Raw genomic sequence first — 23,607 nt, forward strand, 5'->3', positions numbered from 1 at the left:
GTAGTATCTATTTTATGACCCACATTGTACTTTTACCAAAATAAATTAATTATCTATTTGCCCCACTTGCACAATATACTCTCTTCGTATTTAAATAAATGAAACGTTTTAACTTTCACGGAGTTTAGGAAGATTAATTGAATTTATTAACATAATAGGTAGTGGGGTGTAAGTTGAGGAGAGAGCAGAGAGTAAGGAGTTTTGTAGGAACCGTTAGTTAGTAGAATGTTATTAAAAGATATAGAGAATATTATTAAAAAAAATAGAAAGAAGTTACTAAAAAAGAAAACGTTTTATATATTTAAATGCGGCCGGAAAAGGAAAATGTTTCATTTATTGAATCACGGAGGGAGTAATATTAAAGCAAATAGCTATCCTAAAACTCCGTGTAAATGTAAGTGATGCATTTAAAAAAAGGAAGGGAGTATTATATGTATTTCTATATACCACTAACCACATTTGCAATTTCAAAATATTTTAAAAAGAGGGTGTGTTAAACACCGCCATAAAAAATGATCAAAACTACTAACATTTCAATGAATGGACCATCATGCCCTTAGTAATTCACCACTATCTTCCCTCTTGCCACCAATCACAAACACCTTGACACCACCACCCTGACCGGCGACGACCACCACCACCCTGGTCGCCGACCCACCACGTCCCCTTCAATGACGACCCATCACCTTCCCTCACCGGCAAAGGTGGTGTTTTTTAATTTCCGGCAACCACCCAACCGGCGGCCAAAACCGGTCAATCGGTGGCACAACCAGTAGCCAAAATCGATTGACCGGTTTTGGCCGCCGGTTGCCAGGTGTTTTTTTTTAAAATTATTATTATTATTATTGTAATTATTATTGTTATTGTTGTTGTTGTTATTATTATTATTATTATTATTATTATTGGTTGCTGGTCGGAAGGGGTGGTGGGTCGTCGAGGAGGATAGGGGGTGGTGGGGTAGTAAGGGCATGGTTATCCATTCACACCAAATGTTGGCGATGGTGATCATTTTTTTATGGTGGTGTTTAGCAATCCAACTTCAAAAAAATATTTAAATTAGTAAGTGTGAACATTAATCAGGATTGAAGGAACAAAAAGAAGACAAGGTCAGTATTGTATTTTGTGTTCTTCTATTACAATTATAAAAGATTATTTATATCTTCTAATTTCCAAAATAAGTTTTCAAAATAAGATTAGGACAAAAAGAATTCAAAATTTGAAATATATTTCCATAAATTTGTAACCACAAAGGAGGGAAAAATGAAGAAAATATCTGAAATGTAACATCCTAAATGGGCCAATGAAGATGAATGAAATTGACCCCATAAACAGCTTGTACTTAACTCATTAAAAATACTTAAAAATTAAGAAGTCTACTTATGATGACAGCATTGCCTAACTCATTCAAACACCTGGATTATCTAAAGTGCATGCTTCACCTGCTCCTTTTTAGTCTTTCGTATGATTACTTAGCTCATTCCTCAAACCTGTCAATTGCAAAATCCTTCATTATGAATTTTTGGTTTAATTTTGCTTATCTTTTCATAATCTGTATTTATTGATGTAATTAATGATGTCTTTGACTATCTGGTAGTACATAATAGTGACGGACAGACGAAGTACATAGAACAATAATTTGTAACACGTTAATTTTTGTGGTGAATTTGGTTTGGTCGGGTCAATTTCGAATGTAATCTCTTATTTTTCACTTCGTATATAAAGTGTACTATTGAGTTTTCACCTGATGGCGTAAGAGTAATCCAGAAAACTCAAATAAGGAAACTTATAAGACTAAACACTCCCCCTATTTTAAGCTCGTAAGAGTTGGAATCTAATACAGTAAGTAGTCGAAACGTCAAAATCAAATAAGCAGTAAACAAAAACTCCAAACGACCAACAAAAAAGACCCCGCCTCGAAAATAACGGGTTTTGAAATTTGCACCGTAACATTAACACAACATTACATTCACACCCCCAAACATTTCCCCTTCCCTCCTTCCTTCATCTTCCTCTGTCTCTTCCTTCTTCAGATACCACCTGCTTTTCTTCCAAACACGCCACGTCACCAATACTTTCATACTTTCTCTCTCCTCTTCTCAACTTAACATAACTACAAAGCAACGAATTCTCTTTCTCGCCGTTTTTTTTTTTTTTTTTAAATTTTAATTTAATAAGATTCTTTTTCTGTTAGCTGATCTTTTTATTGCAATAAAAGCATCATCAGCTGCATTTGCGAAAGAGAAATAAAAAAAATAAATAAAAAGAGAGAGAGAAAATAAAAATGGGTTCAAGTTCGAATAATAGTGGAAGTAGTAATTATGATTTATCATTCAAAGTGTTGTTAATTGGTGATTCTGGAGTTGGCAAAAGTAGTCTGCTTGTTTCTTTCATTTCTAATTCCACTCATGATCAATCTCCTACTATTGGTAATTTTCTTCTTTTTGGAATTGGAATTTTGTTTAGGTTCAAACTCACCGACAATTGGAGTTTCTGAGATTATTTTTTATTTATTTTTATTTCTTTTTGTGGATCTGGATTTTGTGTTCGAAGGTTTGAATTATTGAAATGATTGCTTGTTTGTTGGTATAATATTTCCAGATAATTTAGTCAATAAAATAGTACAATTTTCATTAATTGTTCGTTTTCATCACAATTTGTTTATATGTATAAATTAATTAATTTTAATTTGAGTAGATAGTTTTACCAACTTAGGCAAATCGAAATAGAAAGCGTAACCAACTTAAAGAGGGTGGAAGTAGTTTATTAAATATTGTTTGATTGATGAGCAGATAGTATCATTTTCTTAATAAGACCGAATTTCATGATTTTATGGAAATTAATTCAAGACCAATAATCCAATAATTTACGACTACTTCAAATTTTTGTGTAATCAACTACAGTTGTAAGCTTGCTTTCTTGGTGTAAACCGTTGCTAATTCGTAGGTGTAAGGTGCAACCGCGTAGACATCTATCTACACGAGTATCTTTTAAGTTCATTCTTTTGAACTCAAATTAAGCTCTCTATATGAGAAAAGTTAACTTTGGATACACTCGTGATTTGTAACAATGATAATGGTTATGGAAATATAGGTATATTGTAATTAGTCAATTGAACTGCAACCGCGTCCGATATCATAATTTTGGTAGAGGGAAAACCAGGTGGGATGGAACTTATTGAGCAATGTGCCTTTCTTTTTATTGACAATCTGACATTGCCAAGATGATATGCTCGCTAAGCTTAGTTTTTTATTCATTTTTTGTAGGGGTTGATTTTAAGATCAAGACGCTCACTGTTGGTGGGAAGAAGTTGAAACTTACAATATGGGATACTGGTAAGTGGTAACTAGTTGCACAATGCACTTCTTTGTTACTCCATATCTTAAGGTTCATCTGTTTTTTATATATCGATTATGTGGACATAAGAATGTAGTAACTAGAGAGAGATCACTTAATTTAGACTTTAAAGCTGCATGAATGGGTGGTGACTGGTTGTTGAAGCTTTGTATAACTAATCCCCAAACAACACATGTAATTGTCTTACATTGATACAATAAGAGAGAGTTTATTACTTTATAAGGCTAATGGACTACTCCGATTATAGCCCTATAATTTTAAGGTGGAACCTGTTTGGACTTGTTTAGTGGTCTGTTATGATGATGGGTGCAGTCCAGGCCCATGGAGTCAATTCTAGGCCATCTCACATCGTGAAAAGCTGTTGATCGTAAAATGAGATGAGTTTTAGTTTATTGTGAGTTTTATTCTTTATCTGCCTATAGTCTCTAGCCACCCCTATCTTATGTACATGCATCTTAGCGTTTGCTCCGTGATTACTCTATGTTGAATTTTTTTTGCAAACTCTGACGTTGAACTAATCTTCAATTTGGAAGAGCAGTACTAATATATGTATTATCTCCTTTGCAGCTGGTCAGGAGAGGTTCAGAACACTAACAAGTTCCTATTATAGAGGTGCCCAAGGGATTATTCTTGGTATGCTTTATTTGTGATTGTATCATATTTTAATTTTTAAAGATCATTTGAGCAACTATTTTTGAGATTATATTCATTGTTATAAGTAGTTACAATAACCCAATAGGTCATGAACTCAAGATTCTATTTCCCATTAGATGAGGTTTTTTTTTTTTTTTTTTTTTTTTTTTTTTTTTTTTTTTTTTTGTGCGTGTGTTTGTGTGGGGTGGGGGGGGGGGGGGAGGGGGGATGTTAGAATAATCCACTTCGGATTGTTGTTAGGCATAACTCTCTTTCAAGAGTCATTTAGCTTTTCTAAAAGTATATTCGTTTTGCCAAATATTCCATGTTATTATTAGTTGTCTTGTTGTTCATCTTTTATTTTTTTTAATGTATATTGCTCGTTAGCTGGTGTTTTATTGTATTAGATTTAGGGAATCGATTATAGGAATTCTACTTTCTTCTCTCTTCTCATCACTTACATCTGAGCATTCCATGAATCAAAATTTATGCTAGTGTTAACACTGTATTCAGAACATGCAATTGGGTTTATATCTGTTCTTATGTCTACTTATTCATATGTTGCTATAGCGAGCATGGAATAGGTACATAGTTGAATAGTATATATCAGCAGAATATTTGCACTCTGTAGTCAGTGCAAAGAATTAGCTAACCATTAATTCTAGCATCATCCATTTCATGAACATTGCTTGACATAACCATTTCTAACCACTGCTGGCTGATTTTTGTGTAGAACAGTTTCATATCATCCTTTTGACTTTTTCCCCCTTTTAATGTCTTTACCTTTTTGTCATTTTAGTGTATGATGTCACAAGAAGAGAAACTTTTACCAACTTGTCTGATGTTTGGGCTAAAGAAGTTGAGCTTTACTCAACCAATCAAGATTGTGTCAAGATGCTCGTGGGAAATAAAGTTGATAAGGTATATCCTGTTTATCCATACTTCTATGCAATCTTGAAAATTATTTCTTCATTATTGTAATATTAGGGCTTGTACTTCAACATTTACATACAGTACATTAGATTTTACTAACCAAGTTATCAGGTAACTAGATTGATCTCTCCTAGCCAAGACTCTGGTTTCCGATGAATCTTATTTGAGTTACGTAGAAGCTTAGTCTTTTTATGCTAACATAGCTGTCTCCTTTTCTGCATTGGAGGCTGGTGCAGTAGTTGATATCATTGTTGATTTGGTTTTTCATTAGCATCATAAGTTGTGTAGCATTGAGGGTGATCTTTAGGACTTTTTTGAATTAACAGTTCAAAGGAAGACTTCTGAATTTGATATTATCAGTCCTTTTTGAAAAGCGGACAAAATGGTTTTATAAATTAAATCCATTCATTTACTAGAAGTAGAGTTTTTCCTGCCCCAAAATGGTTAATTTTCTGAAAAATTACATTTCCTTTGAAAGATTGATGCTTATTAGATATTAGGAACTCACTGTTCTTGCTGATTTTTATATCAGGATTCGGAAAGAGCTGTGACTAGGGAAGAAGGCATTGCTCTTGCACAACAGTTAGGTAGTCTGTTTCTTGAATGCAGCGCCAAAACTCGAGAAAATGTGGAACAGTGCTTTGAAGAGCTTGCTTTGAAGGTAATATATTTTCTAACCTTAAGAGTGTTTCAGTTTTTAAGTGCCGTAGTGTAGGTCTTTTGGACTTGAATGTGTGTCTCAAAACATTGAAATTGATAGTTTGTGCTTAAAATTTATATATATCATGAATATAAGATGGCCTACTGTCTTTCTCTTAGTAATTGTAAAATTGCTGGTGGTTCCACTTAGTTGATATTCCATGATACAGATCAAGCTTGGAAATTTTTAGTGCTCTAAAGTCAGGAATTGATCATGTTTCGTGTTTGTTTGGTTTTTTTTTGGGGGGGATGTGGGGGGTGGGACTTGCAAAGCAACTTCGCACATTTTCAGAGTGACTTTTTGAGGAGTTCGAATCCCTGCATTCCAGCTTAGCTAATTTCTCTGTTATTTAGTTAACAAGTCTCATATAGAAAGGTATGTAGAGGAATTAAATTTTGTTGACTGGATAGAGACTTGTAAAAAAAGAAACTAGTTCAAGATCTAGCTTGTATAAACTATTTTACCTTTCCCACTTACTCTTCTAGCATAAATCAACCCTGAGCCTTGCCCATAATGGCACAGGACTTGAAACAATTGTGCATCCACATACTTTTCTTTTTGGGGCTAGTTGATCTTTAATCCAACTCTGATCAATTTGATTTCAATGTTGGTTTTCTTGTCAAATAATTTTTGAGTGGTAATTTAAATAAAATCCCTTTCATTATCAATTAACTAAGGGCCGTGAATAGTGAGTGAAAAAGGATATGGAGAGAAAACAACAAATCTAAGGATTATTGTAAGGAAACTCTGTATGTATTCAACTATGCTTAATTTAACCTTTAATTTGTTTCTAATCCTCTGCATAAAACTGCCGTTTAACTGCATTGTGAATGCACCTTGACTTTAACTTTCTCGTCAATAGTTTATCACTTCAAAATGCCCCAAATAACGTCATGTGGCTGTGTAAGTGTGTAACCATGTAATTATTCAAGTCACAACACTTGAAATCTCTATGTCAATTGTAGGTTTAGAGAAATTAGCTTTGTGTTATAATTATGATGTACAAGAAACTGAATGAGGGTCGGCATTTGAAGTTGTAATTACATTTAAAATTAATCAAGGTGTGTCAACATGGAAAAAGTAATACAAAACTGGTATTAGGGGCTTATTTGTAAAGTTCATAGTATATAAGATGGCTGCTAAAATATTTCTATAATTTTGGCTACTTATCTCTGTTATCTCTCCTTTATTTGTCCTTAATAAAAAGGGTGATGCTCAAGGTCTATACTTGGATCAAAAATATGTCTTACATACTCTTCCACAACATAAATTTTCTGACATTGTATTTAGAAGATACTCACACTAGAAGTTCTTCTGGTTTAGAATCGTACAATTTAAATTTGAGGGGATCTTCTAAATTATTACGAATATAATAATATATAAAAAATAGTCATGCAGGGTCTTGTTTGATTCATGTCAAAGACTGTTTAAGAATATCAATTTTGTAAAACTTTTACTACTAATACGTAATTATAAGATTTTAATGATCGAAGACTTACATTGGCTAATGTGTGTAGTTAACATAGGAACTTTTAGAGGCAGAGTGCTATATACACAGAAGAAAAACAATTAATAAGTGCATGAGTCTACATGTCAAGGAAGAGGGTATGAAGTAATATATTTTTTCTAATTCTCTTTCCATATTTGGCAAGAAGTTTACACTATATTGGCTGAAGCTGAATCCAAGCATTTTACAAAACTTACCATAGTATAAAACTTTAGGTTGATACTAGTGTATATGTATGATTGTATTCATGCTGCGCACATGATTACTAATTTTGGTTCATTTTATACTGTGAATACAATGTCAGCTTTCTGTTACAATTTTACATGAAAAGTTGATTGGAGGCTTAGCCCTCATATAGTAGTAATGCTGGCAACATGCTCTAGTTAAATGATTCGGGTATTAATAGTGCTACTTCTTCCAAATAACTCAAGACCTTGTAATTTGTGGAGGGGGAATGGGTGGGGAGAGTAGCAAAGGAAGAAGGCAAGGGATGGGCTTAGGACAGCATTTTCCTCCCAAATTATGTCAGCATTTCGAAAAGTTTGATTTGTTAGATGGATCTCTACATTTATCCTCTTCCCGTGTCCCACTCTATAGGGAAACTTTTAAGGAACATATTCTAACCAGTATGAAGTACTCCGTATATATTAACAAATCTACCTGTAATTTGAAACTGTAGAAATCAGGATAAATTTGACTTTGCTGACTATTTACAGATTATGGAAGTTCCAAGTCTCTTGGAAGAAGGGTCTAATGTGGGAAAAAGGAATGTCTTGAAACAGAAGCAAGATCAAAGAGCATCTCCTCCAGGTGGTTGTTGCGCTTGAACAGCCACGGTGACTCCATATACTTCAAATAGGAGTCCTGAACCGCAGTTGCAACTTCAATATTGGTGGAAGTTTTAACATGTTGCGTTCAAATTATGTACATGATAATTCTTTTTCACTTTTCTACTGTTCTGTGTGTTTTATTCTGCTGTTTAGCTGTGTATCGTCATTCATAGGAATTAGAGCTGTTACAAGTTTGTGTATAATAATAGTAGACTTTCTTAGGCGTGGCTTCTCTTATTTACTTGGATTTGTCACTTTGCTTGCTTCGTGAGCTTGTATGTATACATCAACGAAAAGTTTATGTATCGTTGATAATTTAAGAGTTAAATCATGCTATAATATCCATGAAGGGGTAGATTAAAGTCTACTTTGATCGATCCTTGAACGAGAGCAACTATTTACACACAATCTCTTAAGATTTGAGCTCACTCCTTCCTCAAGAGCACAACCTTTGCTTACCGACTCTCTCAAATATCGATTTTTAGAGGAATGTGGTTTTTCTCCTCTTGTTCAGTGCTATTGACTTGTAATGATATTCTTTTCAGCAATATGTTTCAATATTTTCTTATTTGTTTTCACCCAAGTGAATATGCGGAATAATAGATGTTGTGTTAGAGTTTAGAGGATTCACTTGTGGTGTTACAAATCTGAAACATATTTTTGTGCATTCATGTAACTGGCTAACAAGATGTAATGACTACACAAGTGGGACAATCCTAAAGAACTGCAACATTAGTGGAATATCAGTTACATAAAAAAGCAACAGGGGAGTACTTTAGGCCGCCATCTATTCTACAACCATTGTGATGGAAAATTACTTGGAAATGGTCATAAATCCCCATGGCTGGTTGACAACGCCTTAACTGACATATACTTCCCTCGTTTTTCAATATTTGCAACACTTTCTTAAAATGAAAATATCATATACTTGTAACATACTCTAATTGGAAAGTTTTTTTTTTTTGTTAAAAGTTGTACTATTACCCTTATTTTAAGCTTATGGCCTACTAAATTACATTCCTAACAATTTCTCACCCTATTTTAAGTGTATTATATCATGTGAGACCCACTTTTTTTAAGTACCGTGAAAAAATGTGTGTTACGTGTATTAAAAAACGGACAAAGTAATAAATAGATTGAAAAAAAATTAAAGGGTTGGGTAGCAAAACTAATGTAAGAATCAAATGCCTTTGGAGGAAATTTTTAATAAATCAAACAACATTCCAAATATAGATTGTAAGAAACTTTATCAACGCTACATATTGCTTTTATTGTTTGTGTACAAATTTTTATATTTGACCTTTTGATTTCCTTCGCAAAAATTCTTGCGTGCAAGACTTACATTAAGCTTAATGTAAAGCCTGATTCGCACGTGCCATTACAGTATAAATAGCAGTCGCACTTCTTCTCTCAACTTCGTCTTCTTCTTCTTTCAAATTCGCAGCCACTCTTCTTCTGTCAAATTCGCTGCAAATTCTCTGCAAAACATCGATGGATTCCCTAATTCACAAATTATTACAATCTCAAAAACAAATTCAAGCTGCAATTTCAAACGATCTGCAAACTTCAAAAGAAATTGAAGTTGATTCTGCAATTGATGTTGATTTAAACAATGATTCTATGCAACAAACCCTAAATTGCAGGCAATGTGGGAATAATATTGACCTAAATTGCGAAATCAATGACAATGCAATGCATCAAAACCTCAATTCAGGTACGTAATTTTGTATATGAATTTGTACAAATTTACCAAAAATAGGTAAAGTGGTGATTGAATGAATTACGATTAATGCAGATTCATATGAGAGTAGAGTTATTCTCGATGAACAACAAATCTCAGCTGATGAAGTGCAAATCTCGGTGGATGAAGAGCAAATCTCAGAGGATGAAGATTCAACTTCTGAAGGTAAAATTAAGCTTTTGAACAGTTGCGGAATTGTTTAAATTGAAGTTTCTGTTTAATATTGGAAAGTACAAGTAAAATTGAAATTGCATACTTGTGTTAATTTATAGTGTAACTTTAAGAAATAGAAGTGTAACTTTAAGAAACTAGTGGTTTTGTTTATGGCATAAAAGCTATAGTTATTATTGTTAAAGTTACATAATATGGCTTAGAAGTTATATTATATAATTTTATAAAATAGTGAAATTAGTGATAGCACTGTCAAAGTTACCTGATATGGCTTAAAAGTTACTATATTACTGAATTATAGTTACACTTTTTTCATAAAACTTAAATCTACCATACTGTTTATATTGCAGTCATTGAAACCAATATTGATGTCGGGAGAACACTGTTAGGCATTAGAACAAAAACCTTAGAAGAAATGCATGAGATTTACAAAAAACATGTATCAATTGTAGGATTTTCAGTAAGGAAACATACAGGTAGGACTAGGGATAAAACTGGAAAAGTTATTGTGGAGAAATACTATGTTTGTTCTGCACAAGGTAAAACAAACACTGGGGAAAGAAAAAAGAAAAAAATAGAAGCAATTGTGGAGAATGCAGAAAAGAAAAAGAAAAGAAAACCTAGGCAAGTTCCTATCACAAGAACAGATTGTAGAGCTTGTATAAGAGTCAAGATGAATGAGGATGGATTGTTTGAAGTAGTACAACATGTTTTGGTACATAATCATGATCTCACAAGAAAACAATGGCACTATCTTCATCGATCTGAAAGAGAGATGACAGAAGAAAAGGGACAAGTAATAGAAAACTTGCAGGACTTTCAGCTATGGACTCATATCGAGCTATGTGCAATGAAGATGGAGGTGAAGAAAACTTGGGACACACAAAGAAAGACCATCTGAATTATTGGACAAGGTTGAAAATGAAAAATATTGAAGGTGGTGATACAAGCAGTCTCTGAAATAATGTACCAGGAACTTGCTAATGATCCTGAATTTTTCTTTAGATTTAGATTGAATAAAGAAGGCAAGTTAAGAGCACTATTTTGGAGAGACTCGATGATGAGAGAAGATTATAGTATTTATGGAGATGTTGTAGTGTTTGACACTACATACAGGACAAATAGACACAATTTGATATGTGCTCCTATTGTTGGAATTAATAACCATTGGAAAAATTGCATGTTTGGGTGTGCTTTTATTAGAGATGAGAAAATTGAATCATTTGTATGGCTTCTTGAGACATTCAAAAAGTCAATGGGAGGGAAATGCCCAATATCAATCTTCACAAACCAAGATCAAGCAATGTGCTCTGCAATACAGAAGGTAACATTTAAAGTTATACATAAAGGTGTTAAAGTTACCTTGTTTCTATTATGTAGTTACCTTATTTTTCTAAAAATATATCTGATTATAATTCAGGTCTTTCTAGAGGTCAGACATAGATTATGTATATGGCATTTGGAACAAAATGCTATTACAAAGAGCACTTTTCGGGCATAAGATAGCGAAGTTTTAGACTCTCATGAGGGGATCCGGAAAGATTTGGATCATTGAAACGAGACAAAGATTTTAAGAGAACATTCTCCTACTGTTTAAAACGATGTGTAACTGAAGTTGAGTTTGAAACTGAATGGAACTCAATGATTGAGAAGTATAATTTACAAGAAGATAGTTGGTTCCAAAGAATTTATGATCTAAAAGCAAAGACTTCTTCTCAGCTGATATCCTCTCTTCCCAACGAAGTGAAAGTACAAATCATGCAATTGGGTTTAGAGCAAATAGATCAACAAGCTTGACTGAATTCTATAGCGTTTTCAAAGCTTGTATACAGCGTTGGAGAAGCACGGAAAAACATGATGAGTTCTCGCGTAGTAAATCAACTGCATCATCAGCAATACCATTATCTGGTCTGCTGAAACATGCATCAGAAATCTACACTTTGTCTTTATTCACAGATTTTGAAGAAGAATTTGGGTATTTCATTGCAACTACCTCAAAATTGCTTTGGCAAAATGGTAGTACCTTGTTCTATTTAGTGGAAATTGAAAGTGAACCTTGGTCGCAACAAAAAGTCATTTTTGAATCTGACAGCAACCAAGTTAAATGCACTTGCAAGAACTTTGAAGCTTCTGGATGGTTATGCTACCACTGCATCAGAATATTACACTTACATTAAGTGATGAGAATACCATATCAGTATATAAAGAAGAGATGGACGAAGTTTGCAAAATCATCAATTTGGGAAAGACGTGACAATGAAGAACCTGAACAACATCAATACACACCTTGGCGTCAAACCATGACTAGAAAATTCTATAATCTAATATTGAAAAGTCAATTGAATGAAGAGGCGAGAACCCTTATCGAGGACAGTTATGCTGTTAGCCTTTCTCTTGTTGAAGAACTATTAACAACCATCAACAACACTACTGAAGCAGAGACTAACCAAGCTACTGAAGCAGAGACTAACCAAGCTACTGAAGCAGAGACCAACAAAGATACTGAAGCAGAGACTAACCAAGCTACTGAAGCAGAGACTAACCAAGCTACATCATTAAGTACATCAACTGAGGCACCTCTTATATTAGATCCTAAACGTACAACAACAAAAGGAAGGAACAAAAGGCCACGAGGACCACTGGAGAAGAAAAGAAATAAGACTGCAGTACCACCACTTGAGTTTGGAGCTATAACCCCTAATTTGAGACTATTTTGATTGATCTTAGATACATTGTTCTTTAATTTTGAACTATATTCATTGATCTTAGACTATTTGAGACTATTGTATTATTCTTGAACTTTTAAATACAATATATTGATTTTATTTTTTTACTGTATAAGTAATGATGACTTTTGCTAAAAAAACCTATAACTTTTAGTAGAGTTACTATAACTATTATGATAGTATCCTTAACTTTAATTTGCATTTTCCATAACTTCTAATAAAAATACTATAACTGTTACAATAATTTAGATTCTAACTTCTTTTTATAAAAAAAAAGTTTCCACAACTTCAATGGCATTAGCCATAACTTTTAATGGAATTACATTAACTTTAACAGAATTACCATAATATCCAATCATTTCATAGACAAAATATTAAGTATGTAGTTACAAAAGCATGGTATTAACCAAACCAAAATTTCCAATTAGAAAATAGACATACTTCCCCTTAGTATATACTTACAAAAGCATGAAATTACTGTAAGTTCTAACTACATTAGCTTCCCCTTAACAAATCCTACTATTGCTAACAATATTTACTTCCCCTTGGAAAATTTTTCTTTCTTATTGGCATCTTTCTTTTTGACTTCTTTACTCAAATTTTTTGCCGCAATTTCCTCTTTCCTTTTTTCTTGCATCATCAAATTTCTCCTTTTAGAAAATTCAGGTGCTAGCTCCAATCGACGCGGATTAAAATTGCATAAAGAATTCAACACCAATTGTCTGCCATCATTCATATAAGACAGTACCAGTGTTTCACATATCTCTGCTCGAAGTACAACTCTTGAACTTGCCTGTATTTAAGAACTATATATATTAGTAAAAAAAAAAAACAAATTAACTAAAAAAATTGCAACTAACCCGCATCAACGCATCACAACTAAAAGCAGCACCTTCAAACAACAACATACACATCATAGAATATATTCCACAATCTTGATCATGTCCTTTATTCTTCCAACTGAACATCACCTCCTCCATTGCATAATCTCCAACTTCACTAAATTCAGGATGACCAAGACTATTGAATAATGTGCTCAAATTATCACACTACAAAAAGAAGAACAAAGTACAATAATTAAACATATAATAATAAAAATGAAACTTTAACCAAAATAAGTGTAACTTTTATAAAAACAAGTATAACTTTAACAAAAATTTAAACAATTACCAATATTGTAGACAAATGCTTAATTGTTTCCATAGTAGCTTCTTTATAAACCAAATTGTCCAATAATTGCATGGTTTTTTTCTTCATATTCAACGCAAAAACCCGGAAGTGGTGATACACATAAATAGGAACAAAAACTTATCATTTATAATTTAAAATACAGAGAATTAGAAAAAAAAAATGATGACACATTTGAATTAAAATACACAACAATAGAAATAATTATTACCAAATCAACAACACTGATATCAAAATTGTTGTTTGTGACTTGAATCCATTCCTTCCAACAAACTTGAAGTTGATCCATAACATCAATATCATTTTCATCATCCCAAAGCTTTACCAAGTTAGCCTAAATAACAATAAGACAAAAAGAAATCCAAAAGAATTAACTATACAAACATCAATTAAAAGAAAAATACATATAGCTTTACATAAAACTTACACTGCCTTCAACACAAAAACATAATTTTTTAGGACCTCCGTCGCGCGTTCTTTCATTCTCATTCAGCAACATTGCCCAACACTCAATAACAGATTGGAAAATCTCCAAATTAGCAGCTAAAGACACCATATCTTCTCTTGGAACACTATGACTAAGATCAAACCACACCAAACGCTCCCTAAATAAACAAAAAACCAGCTAAAAATTAAAAAAAAAACAATAACTTTAAGAAATAAAAACATAACTTTAACAAGAAAAAAATATAACTTTAACTAAAATATAAATAACTTACTGATTCAGCACTTGAATGTCATCTAAGAAGTAATAATCAGCAATCTCCTGATATAACTTTGGTAATTTTTTCAAAGACTTCTTATTGCTTTTCATCACATGTCCAACAAACACAACATCAACATCACATGGCCCACATCCAACAGATATTTTTGTCATACCATTACCCAAAGCATTCATGATTATAGATGAGAAAGAACTTTCACCATACTCCAGGTTAATCTTTTCTATCACATTATGAACAATATTACTAACAAAATCACCCCCAAGAACATTTTCCACACTTCCACCATTCTCCCCACCCCCGACATTCATATAACAAGCAATATCTGAAATACCTCCGGGCAATTTCTTCATTGATAACATAATATCAACAATTTCATCAATAATCTCAAACATTCTTAGATCATAATCCTGACTTTGCAAGACAGGAGATGAACTACTAGAAGCACGAGCCACATCACGCTTCTTTAAACTTTCAACCTTCTTCAAATGATAATTTGTAACAACTTCCATATTCCTCTTCATCAACAAAAATTGCTCATGAATAGCCTGAAAAATAATAAGTGAATAATTAGAAAGATAACTTTAGCTACAATAAGTATAACTTTTAACATAAAAAGTATAACTTTAATATTAATAAGTGCAACTTTTAACTTACATCAGTAGCAACAGAATGAATTTCTTCATCAGATGCCATACTATCAGGAACATAAAACTTAATGATCCTTTTTCCTAGTGATGCATCATCAGCATTGTCACCTTGAGAAACTTCAGTTTGCTTAGCTCCTTTAGGTGAAATTCAAAGAGGCAGCTGATCTCCGAACACAAAATTCTGAGATATAGGGTATGTAGTAGTATCCAAAATACCACAACCAAAGGACTTAGCATCAACTTCTTTTTCACCCTATCACTGATTTTCTTATCAGTCCAGTGTTTGATAAGAGGAAAACTACAATCTTGTGCCTCATTCCTGAACTTCAAACGCTGAAAATACACAACCTCCAACAACAAAAGACAACCACCAACACTGTCTTGACTCTTACTTTTCTTATACTTCAAAATAGCCCTACACAACCTTTCATGAACATATTTACACCAATTGAAATTCTTAATTTCATCAACATTTTCAAGAGCTTTAACAAAACTCAAATCGGCAGTTCTATTTGCAACAGGTGCTAGAAAGGTAGCAAAAGCAACCATCACAAATAGTCTCTTAAACAACTCCCCATCATCCTTTAACTGAACAATCCTAGCCTCTAATTTATGCAAAGGTATGCCTGCACTACCAGCAACATCAAACATACTCCTCCATTCTTGTTTCAATTGAAGATCAGTACTTCTAGTACTCTCTACAACATCCATCCCATTATTCAAAGGTAACTCAAATACATCATAAACATCATAGGGAGAAATAACAAATTCCTTCCCAGGACTTATAGAAAACATCCAACTAATAGGATCAAAATGATCAACCAACCAAGGAAGTAAAGTTGTAACAGTTCTAGTCAACTTTAAATCCAACAAACCACCAAATCCTATTTCAACAACAGATTTAACTTGCTCATCAGAAAAATCTTTCATGAGATCTACTAATGTGTGCGGTCTGCAATGGGTATTAAAAAACCTATCCAATCTGAATCAAAAAAAGAAGAAAGGAAAAATAGAATGAACAACTATAACTTTAAAGAGAATAAGTACAACTTCAGAAATAATAAATGCAACTTTAGCAAACACAAAATTATCACTATAAATAAGTAATAAAATATAGCTTTAATATCATTATCCATAACTTTACATAAAATTATCCTAAATATTGTATCAGCATATAAGTTAATTATCACATCTATCTTACACAATGTCATTAACTTTAAGGGAATTATCCATAACTTTAAGGGCATTATCCATAACTTTAAGAGCATAATCCATAACTTTAGAAATAATAACAATAACTTCAGAAAAGGGTACTTACATTTCAACATCAGAATCAGAATCATCTCTCCCTGATATACTTGCAACATTTTCATCTTCTTCAGCATCAGCATCTGGTCTGTTTCTATTTTCAATTTGACAGCCTTGTCAACCACTCTCCGCTTCTTCTCAGCAGGACATATATTGTCCTTCACCATTTTCCGCTTCTTCTCGGCCGGACGACGATAATCTTTTTTTCGTTTTTTCTCAACAGAAGCATTATTAGATGCCTTAGCTAGATTTTTCTCAAGACGACAATAATCCTTTGCTAGATTTTTCTTAGCTGGACGCCGATCATCCTTTACAAGCTTCTTTGATTTCACACTCAATTTTCTTTTTTTCTTATTTCTCTCAACAGATTCTTCCTCACTTTCTTCTTGGTCAGAACCCTCCTCACTTCCCTGCTCATCATCACCCTCATCCTCCTCTGAACCCTCCTCATCATCACCTCCACCCTCTTCTGAACCCTCCTCATCATCACCTCCACCCTCTTCTGAACTCTCCTCATCATCACCTCCATCCTCTTCTGAACCCTCCTCATCCTCACTTTTATCCTCCATCACTGCATCCTTCTTTACCGCAGCCTCCTTCACTACACCCTTCTTTACTGCAGCCTCCTTTACTGCACCCTTCTTTACTGCATCCTCCTTTACTGCCCCCTTATTTACTGCAGCTTCCTTCACAACGCCCTTCTTTACTGCAACCTCCTTTACTGCAGCCTGCTTTACACTACCTCCCTTCTTTCCACCCTTCTCCACATCAACATTAACTTCATTGCTTACATCATTAGCACCTATAGAAAATAATAGTATTAAACTGAAAATCATAACTTTAACTAAAAAAAGTATAACGACAACTATAATTAACATAACTTTTATAAAACAACCAGACATATGAAACAACATAAAGCATAACTTAAGCAAACATTTATGTAACTATAACAAGCTGACAATGTTGAAGTTTAAGATTAACATAACTTTAACTAAATATAGTATAACTATAACTATAATAAACATAACTTTTATAAATCAATCTGACATATAATAAAACATAAAGCATTACTTAAGCAAACATTTATATAACTATAACAACTAATTTTGTAACTTTAACAAATGTAAAAAAATCAAGATATTGTAACTGTAAATAGAGAAATTGGTAAAACCTTGAGCATCATCAGATCCACCAACAGAGCTTCGCAAACCACATCTCCTTCGAAAATTCGAAAGACCACCTCTAAACTTCACCATCGCAAATTCAAGAAATTAAACCCTAAAATTCAAAATAAGAACGATTAATTAATTAAATACTGACATAAACAACAAATTGCACGAAAATGCAAGCAAAAACTGAAAAAATAAAAAACTACGATGAAAAACAAAATATGAACACAATGAACCAGGAAACCATAAAATATGAACAAAATTACGATAAAAAACAAAAAATACCAATAATCAAACTAATATACTTACGAATACAACAAATTACAATAAAAACAAAGAATTCTACTTAAAATTGAAATAATGTAGAGAATTACAAGTTAATAATACACATGTAAAATGAAAAACCATAACAAATCAACAATTACAACAACTAATGAACAAAAATTATGCGATTAAAACCAAAAATAATTTAAAAACTAACCTCAAAAACCGATGAGAATCCAAAATTCAATTCGTCAACTAAAGAAAATCAACAAAACAAAGGAAAAATGAAGAGAAATTGCAGAGAAATATGAACAGAAGAGTGAGAAATTGCAGAGCAGAAAATAAATGAAGAAGACGCGCTAAAATGAAAAACAAAAAAAAACAGAAAAAAGAAATAACCGCTCTGGACTGCACGTGTGAGCCCAGTCCAAAAGAGAGAAGTGGGCTGGTTTTACACTAAGTTAGTGTAAGCCGGCCTTTTTCAAGAATTTGTGTTTCCTTCGAACTAAAGGTCATTCCGGGCTGGATTTAAAACACCCTTAATCCTAGTACTTGGCACGCCTAACTACAATTAAGGAATGAATATTAATTTCTACATTTAATCCTCACTCGTAATTCATTCTTGCCATTTTTTCATCTTTTTCTTTTATTTTGTGAATTATACTGTGTAAATCACAATTAGATAAGAGTAAATGATCTTGTTTGATGCTAATTAGAAGTAATCAAGCAAGTATAACAGAAGCAAACAAAATTAATCAAACTCTTACATTCTTAATTGAATATGAAATGAAGTACTTCACACATTTAATACTTTCATCTATCTAATACTCGTATGAAAAATTATATACAGATTATTTCATCAATGTTTCAATTTCAAATTTCTATTCACTTTAAAATATAAATTTAATTGACATGCGTTATGCGTAGATTATTTTTTATATGTATCTATAAATAAAAAAAAGGAAATTTTGTCAACAACTACCAATTTAAGCCTCTGTTTTGAAAATAATTACCTTTTAATTTTTTTTTTTTTAAAAACAACTACCACAAACTTGTAAAAAGTTAGAGTAGCACTACCACTCTTAAATTTCCGGCAAAGAATCTCCGGTGAGTGGGTCCCACTTTCTACCTTTCCCTCCAATTTTTGTTTCTCTCTCCTCTCTACATATCTGCTAATGTTCGTTTTCCAATTGAACAAAATTTCCTAATTTTTTCCTCCAAATTTCTTCCTTCTTTTTACCAATTGAACAAGAGGAATAATTTCTGGAACATTACACCAGGTAATTTGAGAATTTTATATACTAATTAGGGTTCTTAATGAGTCAAAATTGGGGAAATTAGGGTTTCGCAATTTTTTGCTTTTTGGGTAAATTGAATGGATTTATCGACATTAGGGTTTATTAATTGGTTGTTATCCATGTATTTGCAGGATTGTTGCGAATTGAATCATGTCCAATTCATCCTATGAATCAGCTCGTCTTTTTCCTGGCAAGTGCTATTGTGGAATCCCCCCAAAGTGGAGACTTCTTGGAGCAGCACCAATCCTGGAAGAAGGTTTGTTGCCTGTAAGTTTTACGATGCCTATATTGGTAGGCGTGGATGCAAGTTTTTTGAATTGATTGATGTAGAGATTGTGGAATGGCAAAGGGTCGTTACCAACCAGCTTGTGTTGGAGAAGAAGTTGATGAAGGCATAAATTGCCAATTTAAAGCAAGAGGTTTGTTTGCTGCAAGATCAAAAACCAAGATTGGTTGAGCAAAATGAAAAATTCAGCAAGAAATTGAAGGGTTCATCCTTGGAATTGAAGAGAAGGGAAGATAGTTGGGTATGGAATAAAAGAGGGGTAATTAGGTAATTTCGTGTGGTCAAATTGGAGATAAAGGTAGAAAGTGGGACCCACTCACCGGAGATTCTTGCTGGAAATTTAAGAGTGGTAGTGCTACTCTAACTTTTTACAAGTTTGTGGTAGTTGTTGACAAAATTTCCTAAAAAATAGGAAAATTTAACAAAAGTAATCCAACCTTTGACCGTTTCTCCCATAATAAACCTACCTTTTGATTATTTTAGAACAATCCAACCTTTAGGGGGTATTATCTTTTAACGAACCTAGGTGACCTGTTGATTATTCTAAAGAATCGGTCATTATTTTTCTTTTCCTTTTTTTTTAATAAATGAAATATATCTTTTTAATTTTAATTTTATATCCTTTCCTCACCTTTCTCAACTTCTCCTTCTTCATCCTCTTCCAGATTACAACCACCGTCACCCCCACCCCGCCCTTAACCCTCCTATTACCTCGCGTCTCCACCCCTACACCCAACCCACCCTTTTATCAACGGAACTGCAGGAACAAAAACAATAAGAACAATGTTACTGGGAATAAGGCTGAGTCACGGACTATGTCGCTCTCTTTAGAACATTCACGGTACTGCCTCTAATTGTGCAAGCAGATCGAACCACAAGCGGATGTCCCCCAGGATAAAACAACCTCTCAAAAGTATAATGTATTGATGGATTTGCACAGAACCACCGGGCAACTGAACACCAAAGCTAGAGAAAAAGACTGCTCGTTCGATTTTTTTTTTTTTTAATACAAAAGAGAATAATATTTTTTGATGTGTATAAAATCAGTGATCAAAGTGTTCTTTTATAGCCTAAAAACTGAACGTTTTAATTAAGTCGTTTTATCCCTAATTAAAACGGTTACCATAATAATGGGCAGAAACGGTTACCATAAAATCAGTCAAAGAATAATTAACGTAAATAATGGGAATTAAAACGGTAGTGGGTTTGAAATGGTCAAAACGATTGGAGTAAATCAAGGCATTAATTACATAACTAAACCTCGTTCAAAAAATTTTAATCTGTTTTGATCATCCGACCCGACCCAACCCAACCCAGCCCGGCTTGGCGCGCGGTGTGTGTTAGGTTGGCTCGGTAGGTAAGTCTTCCCTCTCCACAAAATGTGGGTAGCCCATGGGCCACACCCAAGTATACCACACTCTACATTATAAAGGAGGAAAAACTTTCATTTCCCACCAATGTGGGACTTTGTGATTTTCACAAAATTCACATCCAAAACACACTTTGTTCCAACAATCCCCCACTTGAATTTTTAAGAACATTTTTGAGCAGAATCCTTACATATATAGGTTGTGCATAAACAGAAGTGTTTTTTAACTTGAACTTCTGCGTAGTGAATACGATTCAGATTTAGCAAGGGTAACTCGAAGTTTTGAACCCTATCTCTAATAACGTACCACACAAGACCTACTCTTAGTGTTGTTATAGACCCGTGCTATTACGGCCATGCACGTCTATCCCAATATAGTGAATGCTCTAGAAATGTTGCCATGCATTTCATAGGAAGCGGCCTAACTTCCACATTCACATAGATGAATCTATCAAGAGTACTCCTGTAGCTAGGTACTCCACTCCAAATGGAGTTAAGATTTCATTAAGAGTTCCTATTAACTCATCATTGATCTCTTTAGGAATTTATGTCTTTTGAATATAATCAACTCATATCACTCCATAACTTGTTATTACCCATTGAACCTATTTCTTGGGATCTCCAGTCCATAGGTTGGGTTACCATTATGTGTGACTCATTTCAATGGCAATAGTCCCATTTTCTTAGAAAAATTATGGACTTTCTCTCTAGCCAATCCTTTCGTCAAAGGATCAGCCAAATTATTCTCAGTGCGTACATGATCCACTCCAACAGCTCCAATTGTGAGATATTCTCTTACAATGTTGTGCTTACGACATATTTGTCGTCTCTTACCGTTGTAGTAATGGTTCTGAACTTTTTCAATAACCGTAGTACTATTGCAATGGATCAAGACAACAGGTGATGGTTTTTCCCATAAAGGAATCTCACCTAGCAGGTCTTTTAACCAACCTGCTTCTTCACTAGTTGTAGCTAGTGCTATCATTTCTGACTCCATGGTGAACTGAGCCAAAATAGTCTGTTTCTTAGACTTCCAAGATACAGCTCCACCGGCTATATAGAAAATATATCTACTAGTAGTCTTGGAGTCATTTGATAAGGTGTTCCAGTCAGCATCACTATAGCCTTCTAGAACAGCTGGAAACCTCTCATAATGTAACCCTAAGTTCATGGTCCTCTTAAGGTATCTCATGACCCTTTCAAAAGCATGCCAATGCTAATTACCAGGACAACTAGTAAACCTTCCTAACAATCCCACGACATAGGCAATGTCGGGTTTAGTAAAATCAGTGGCATACCGAAGGCTGCCAATGACGCTCGCATAATCAGATTGCCTAACGACATCGCCAGTGTTCTTAAATAATTTTACACTAGGATCATAAGGTGTGCTTGTAGGTTTACAGTCAAAGTACCCATATTTCTCTAGGATTTTCTCAATGTAATGAGATTGATCCAAAGAAACTCCATTTTTTGTCCTAGTAATCTTGATCCCAAGGATTACATTTTCCTCCCCTAGATCTTTCATGTCAAACTCAACATTCAACAATAGCTTTACATTATTCACTGCGTGAATATTCGAGCCAAAAATTAACAAGTCATCCACATACAAACAAATTATAGTGCAAATGTCATTCTCAAATTTTACATATATGCATTTGTCACTACCATTTATCTTAAAACCATGTGAGATGACGAACTTATCAAATTTTTTATGCCATTGTTTAGGTGCTTGTTTGAGACCATAAAGAGATTTATCTAGCTTACATACCAGATGCTCTTTTCCTGGGATGACAAAGCCTTTCGGTTGGTCCATGTGGATTTCTTCTTCCAATTCATCGTTCAAGAATGTAGTCTTTACATCCATCTGATGCACTACAAGATTATAAACAGAAGCAAGAGACATTAGCACTTTAATAGAAGTTACTCTAGTTACAGGTGAATAGGTATCAAAGAAATTAACATTCTCCCTTTGTCTGTAGCCTTTAGCTACCAAACAAGCTTTATACTTATCAACGGTGCCATCAACTTTCAGCTTTCGTTTCAGGACACATTTGCAACCTATTGTCTTGCAACCTGGTGGCAACTTTGTTAGGTGTCAAGTTCGATTAGACTCAAGTGAATTTCGTCATTTACGACTTCTTGCCATAAGTCTGCATCAACTAAGGCTAGGGCTTCTTGAAGGGTAGATGGATCCTCCTCTACATTGCGAACTTCAAATTCCAGGCCATGGCACTCAGGTCGAAACGGATCTCACCTACTCATGATCAATTCTTGCAAGCTCACCTATTTATGCTTCATCATGTTGCGGAGGTTCACCCATATTTAGAAGAGCACATGGATAGTTTGCGTGCTGAATTTCCATCAAAAGGGGAAAGGGCACTAATGCAGTTGCATAATAAGATGTTTGTGACGTGGTTCCATGATCGAGTTATGCGTCAATTGGATGAGAGTGTCTCTGATACTATAAAGTGGCTAGCTTATGGTCCAAAGGAAGATGTTTATTCTTTTGAGGGATATGACATAAATGGGTATACATTCTAGACTAAGCATCGTGATCAGAAATCCTCATCGACTCAAAATAGTGGTGTCACTCTTGTGGCTTCATCAAGAGAGTTTGCAAGTGCAAAGGATACAGCACCGGTTGACGCACAATTATCCTACTACGGACGAATACAGGAAATATGGGAATTAGATTACCGTGAGTTCAAGGTAGGTCTATTTAAGTGTAAATGGGTCGATAATAATAGGCGCAACGTCA

The 23,607-nt window shown here is 33.9% G+C and overlaps 2 protein-coding genes across 2 annotated transcripts; both read left to right on the forward strand.

The window, feature by feature from the left end:
• The first annotated feature begins 1,837 nt into the window (after nucleotides 1–1,837).
• Nucleotides 1,838–8,397, forward strand: LOC110738467 (ras-related protein RABC2a-like). Its single transcript, XM_021918876.1, has 6 exons — nucleotides 1,838–2,426; nucleotides 3,264–3,332; nucleotides 3,922–3,987; nucleotides 4,787–4,908; nucleotides 5,453–5,581; nucleotides 7,844–8,397. Exons 1-6 carry the CDS (start codon nucleotides 2,282–2,284, stop codon nucleotides 7,952–7,954), a joined length of 642 nt encoding a protein of 213 aa, XP_021774568.1. The 5' UTR covers nucleotides 1,838–2,281; the 3' UTR covers nucleotides 7,955–8,397.
• Nucleotides 8,398–9,448: 1,051 nt separating this feature from the next.
• Nucleotides 9,449–12,046, forward strand: LOC110738509 (protein FAR1-RELATED SEQUENCE 5-like). Its single transcript, XM_021918922.1, has 7 exons — nucleotides 9,449–9,671; nucleotides 9,753–9,863; nucleotides 10,220–10,731; nucleotides 10,807–11,193; nucleotides 11,250–11,301; nucleotides 11,485–11,618; nucleotides 11,702–12,046. Exons 1-7 carry the CDS (start codon nucleotides 9,449–9,451, stop codon nucleotides 12,044–12,046), a joined length of 1,764 nt encoding a protein of 587 aa, XP_021774614.1.
• Nucleotides 12,047–23,607: the final 11,561 nt, after the last annotated feature.

The sequence above is a fragment of the Chenopodium quinoa genome, unplaced genomic scaffold (assembly GCF_001683475.1).
Source record: "Chenopodium quinoa cultivar QQ74 unplaced genomic scaffold, ASM168347v1, whole genome shotgun sequence".
NCBI lineage: Eukaryota > Viridiplantae > Streptophyta > Magnoliopsida > Caryophyllales > Amaranthaceae > Chenopodium > Chenopodium quinoa.

What these genes read in the sequence shown, in the direction of transcription:
- LOC110738467 (XM_021918876.1), top strand. Translation starts at nt 2,282, where the DNA reads ATGGGTTCAAGTTCGAATAATAGTGGAAGTAGTAATTATGATTTATCA. An exon ending in TGCCCAAGGGATTATTCTTG is followed by an intron (nt 3,988 to 4,786) that starts GTATGCTTTATT and finishes TTGTCATTTTAG; the next exon opens with TGTATGATGTCACAAGAAGA. An exon ending in TTGAAGAGCTTGCTTTGAAG is followed by an intron (nt 5,582 to 7,843) that starts GTAATATATTTT and finishes GACTATTTACAG; the next exon opens with ATTATGGAAGTTCCAAGTCT.
- LOC110738509 (XM_021918922.1), top strand. Translation starts at nt 9,449, where the DNA reads ATGGATTCCCTAATTCACAAATTATTACAATCTCAAAAACAAATTCAA. An exon ending in TGAAGATTCAACTTCTGAAG is followed by an intron (nt 9,864 to 10,219) that starts GTAAAATTAAGC and finishes TTTATATTGCAG; the next exon opens with TCATTGAAACCAATATTGAT. An exon ending in TATGTGCAATGAAGATGGAG is followed by an intron (nt 10,732 to 10,806) that starts GTGAAGAAAACT and finishes AAAATATTGAAG; the next exon opens with GTGGTGATACAAGCAGTCTC.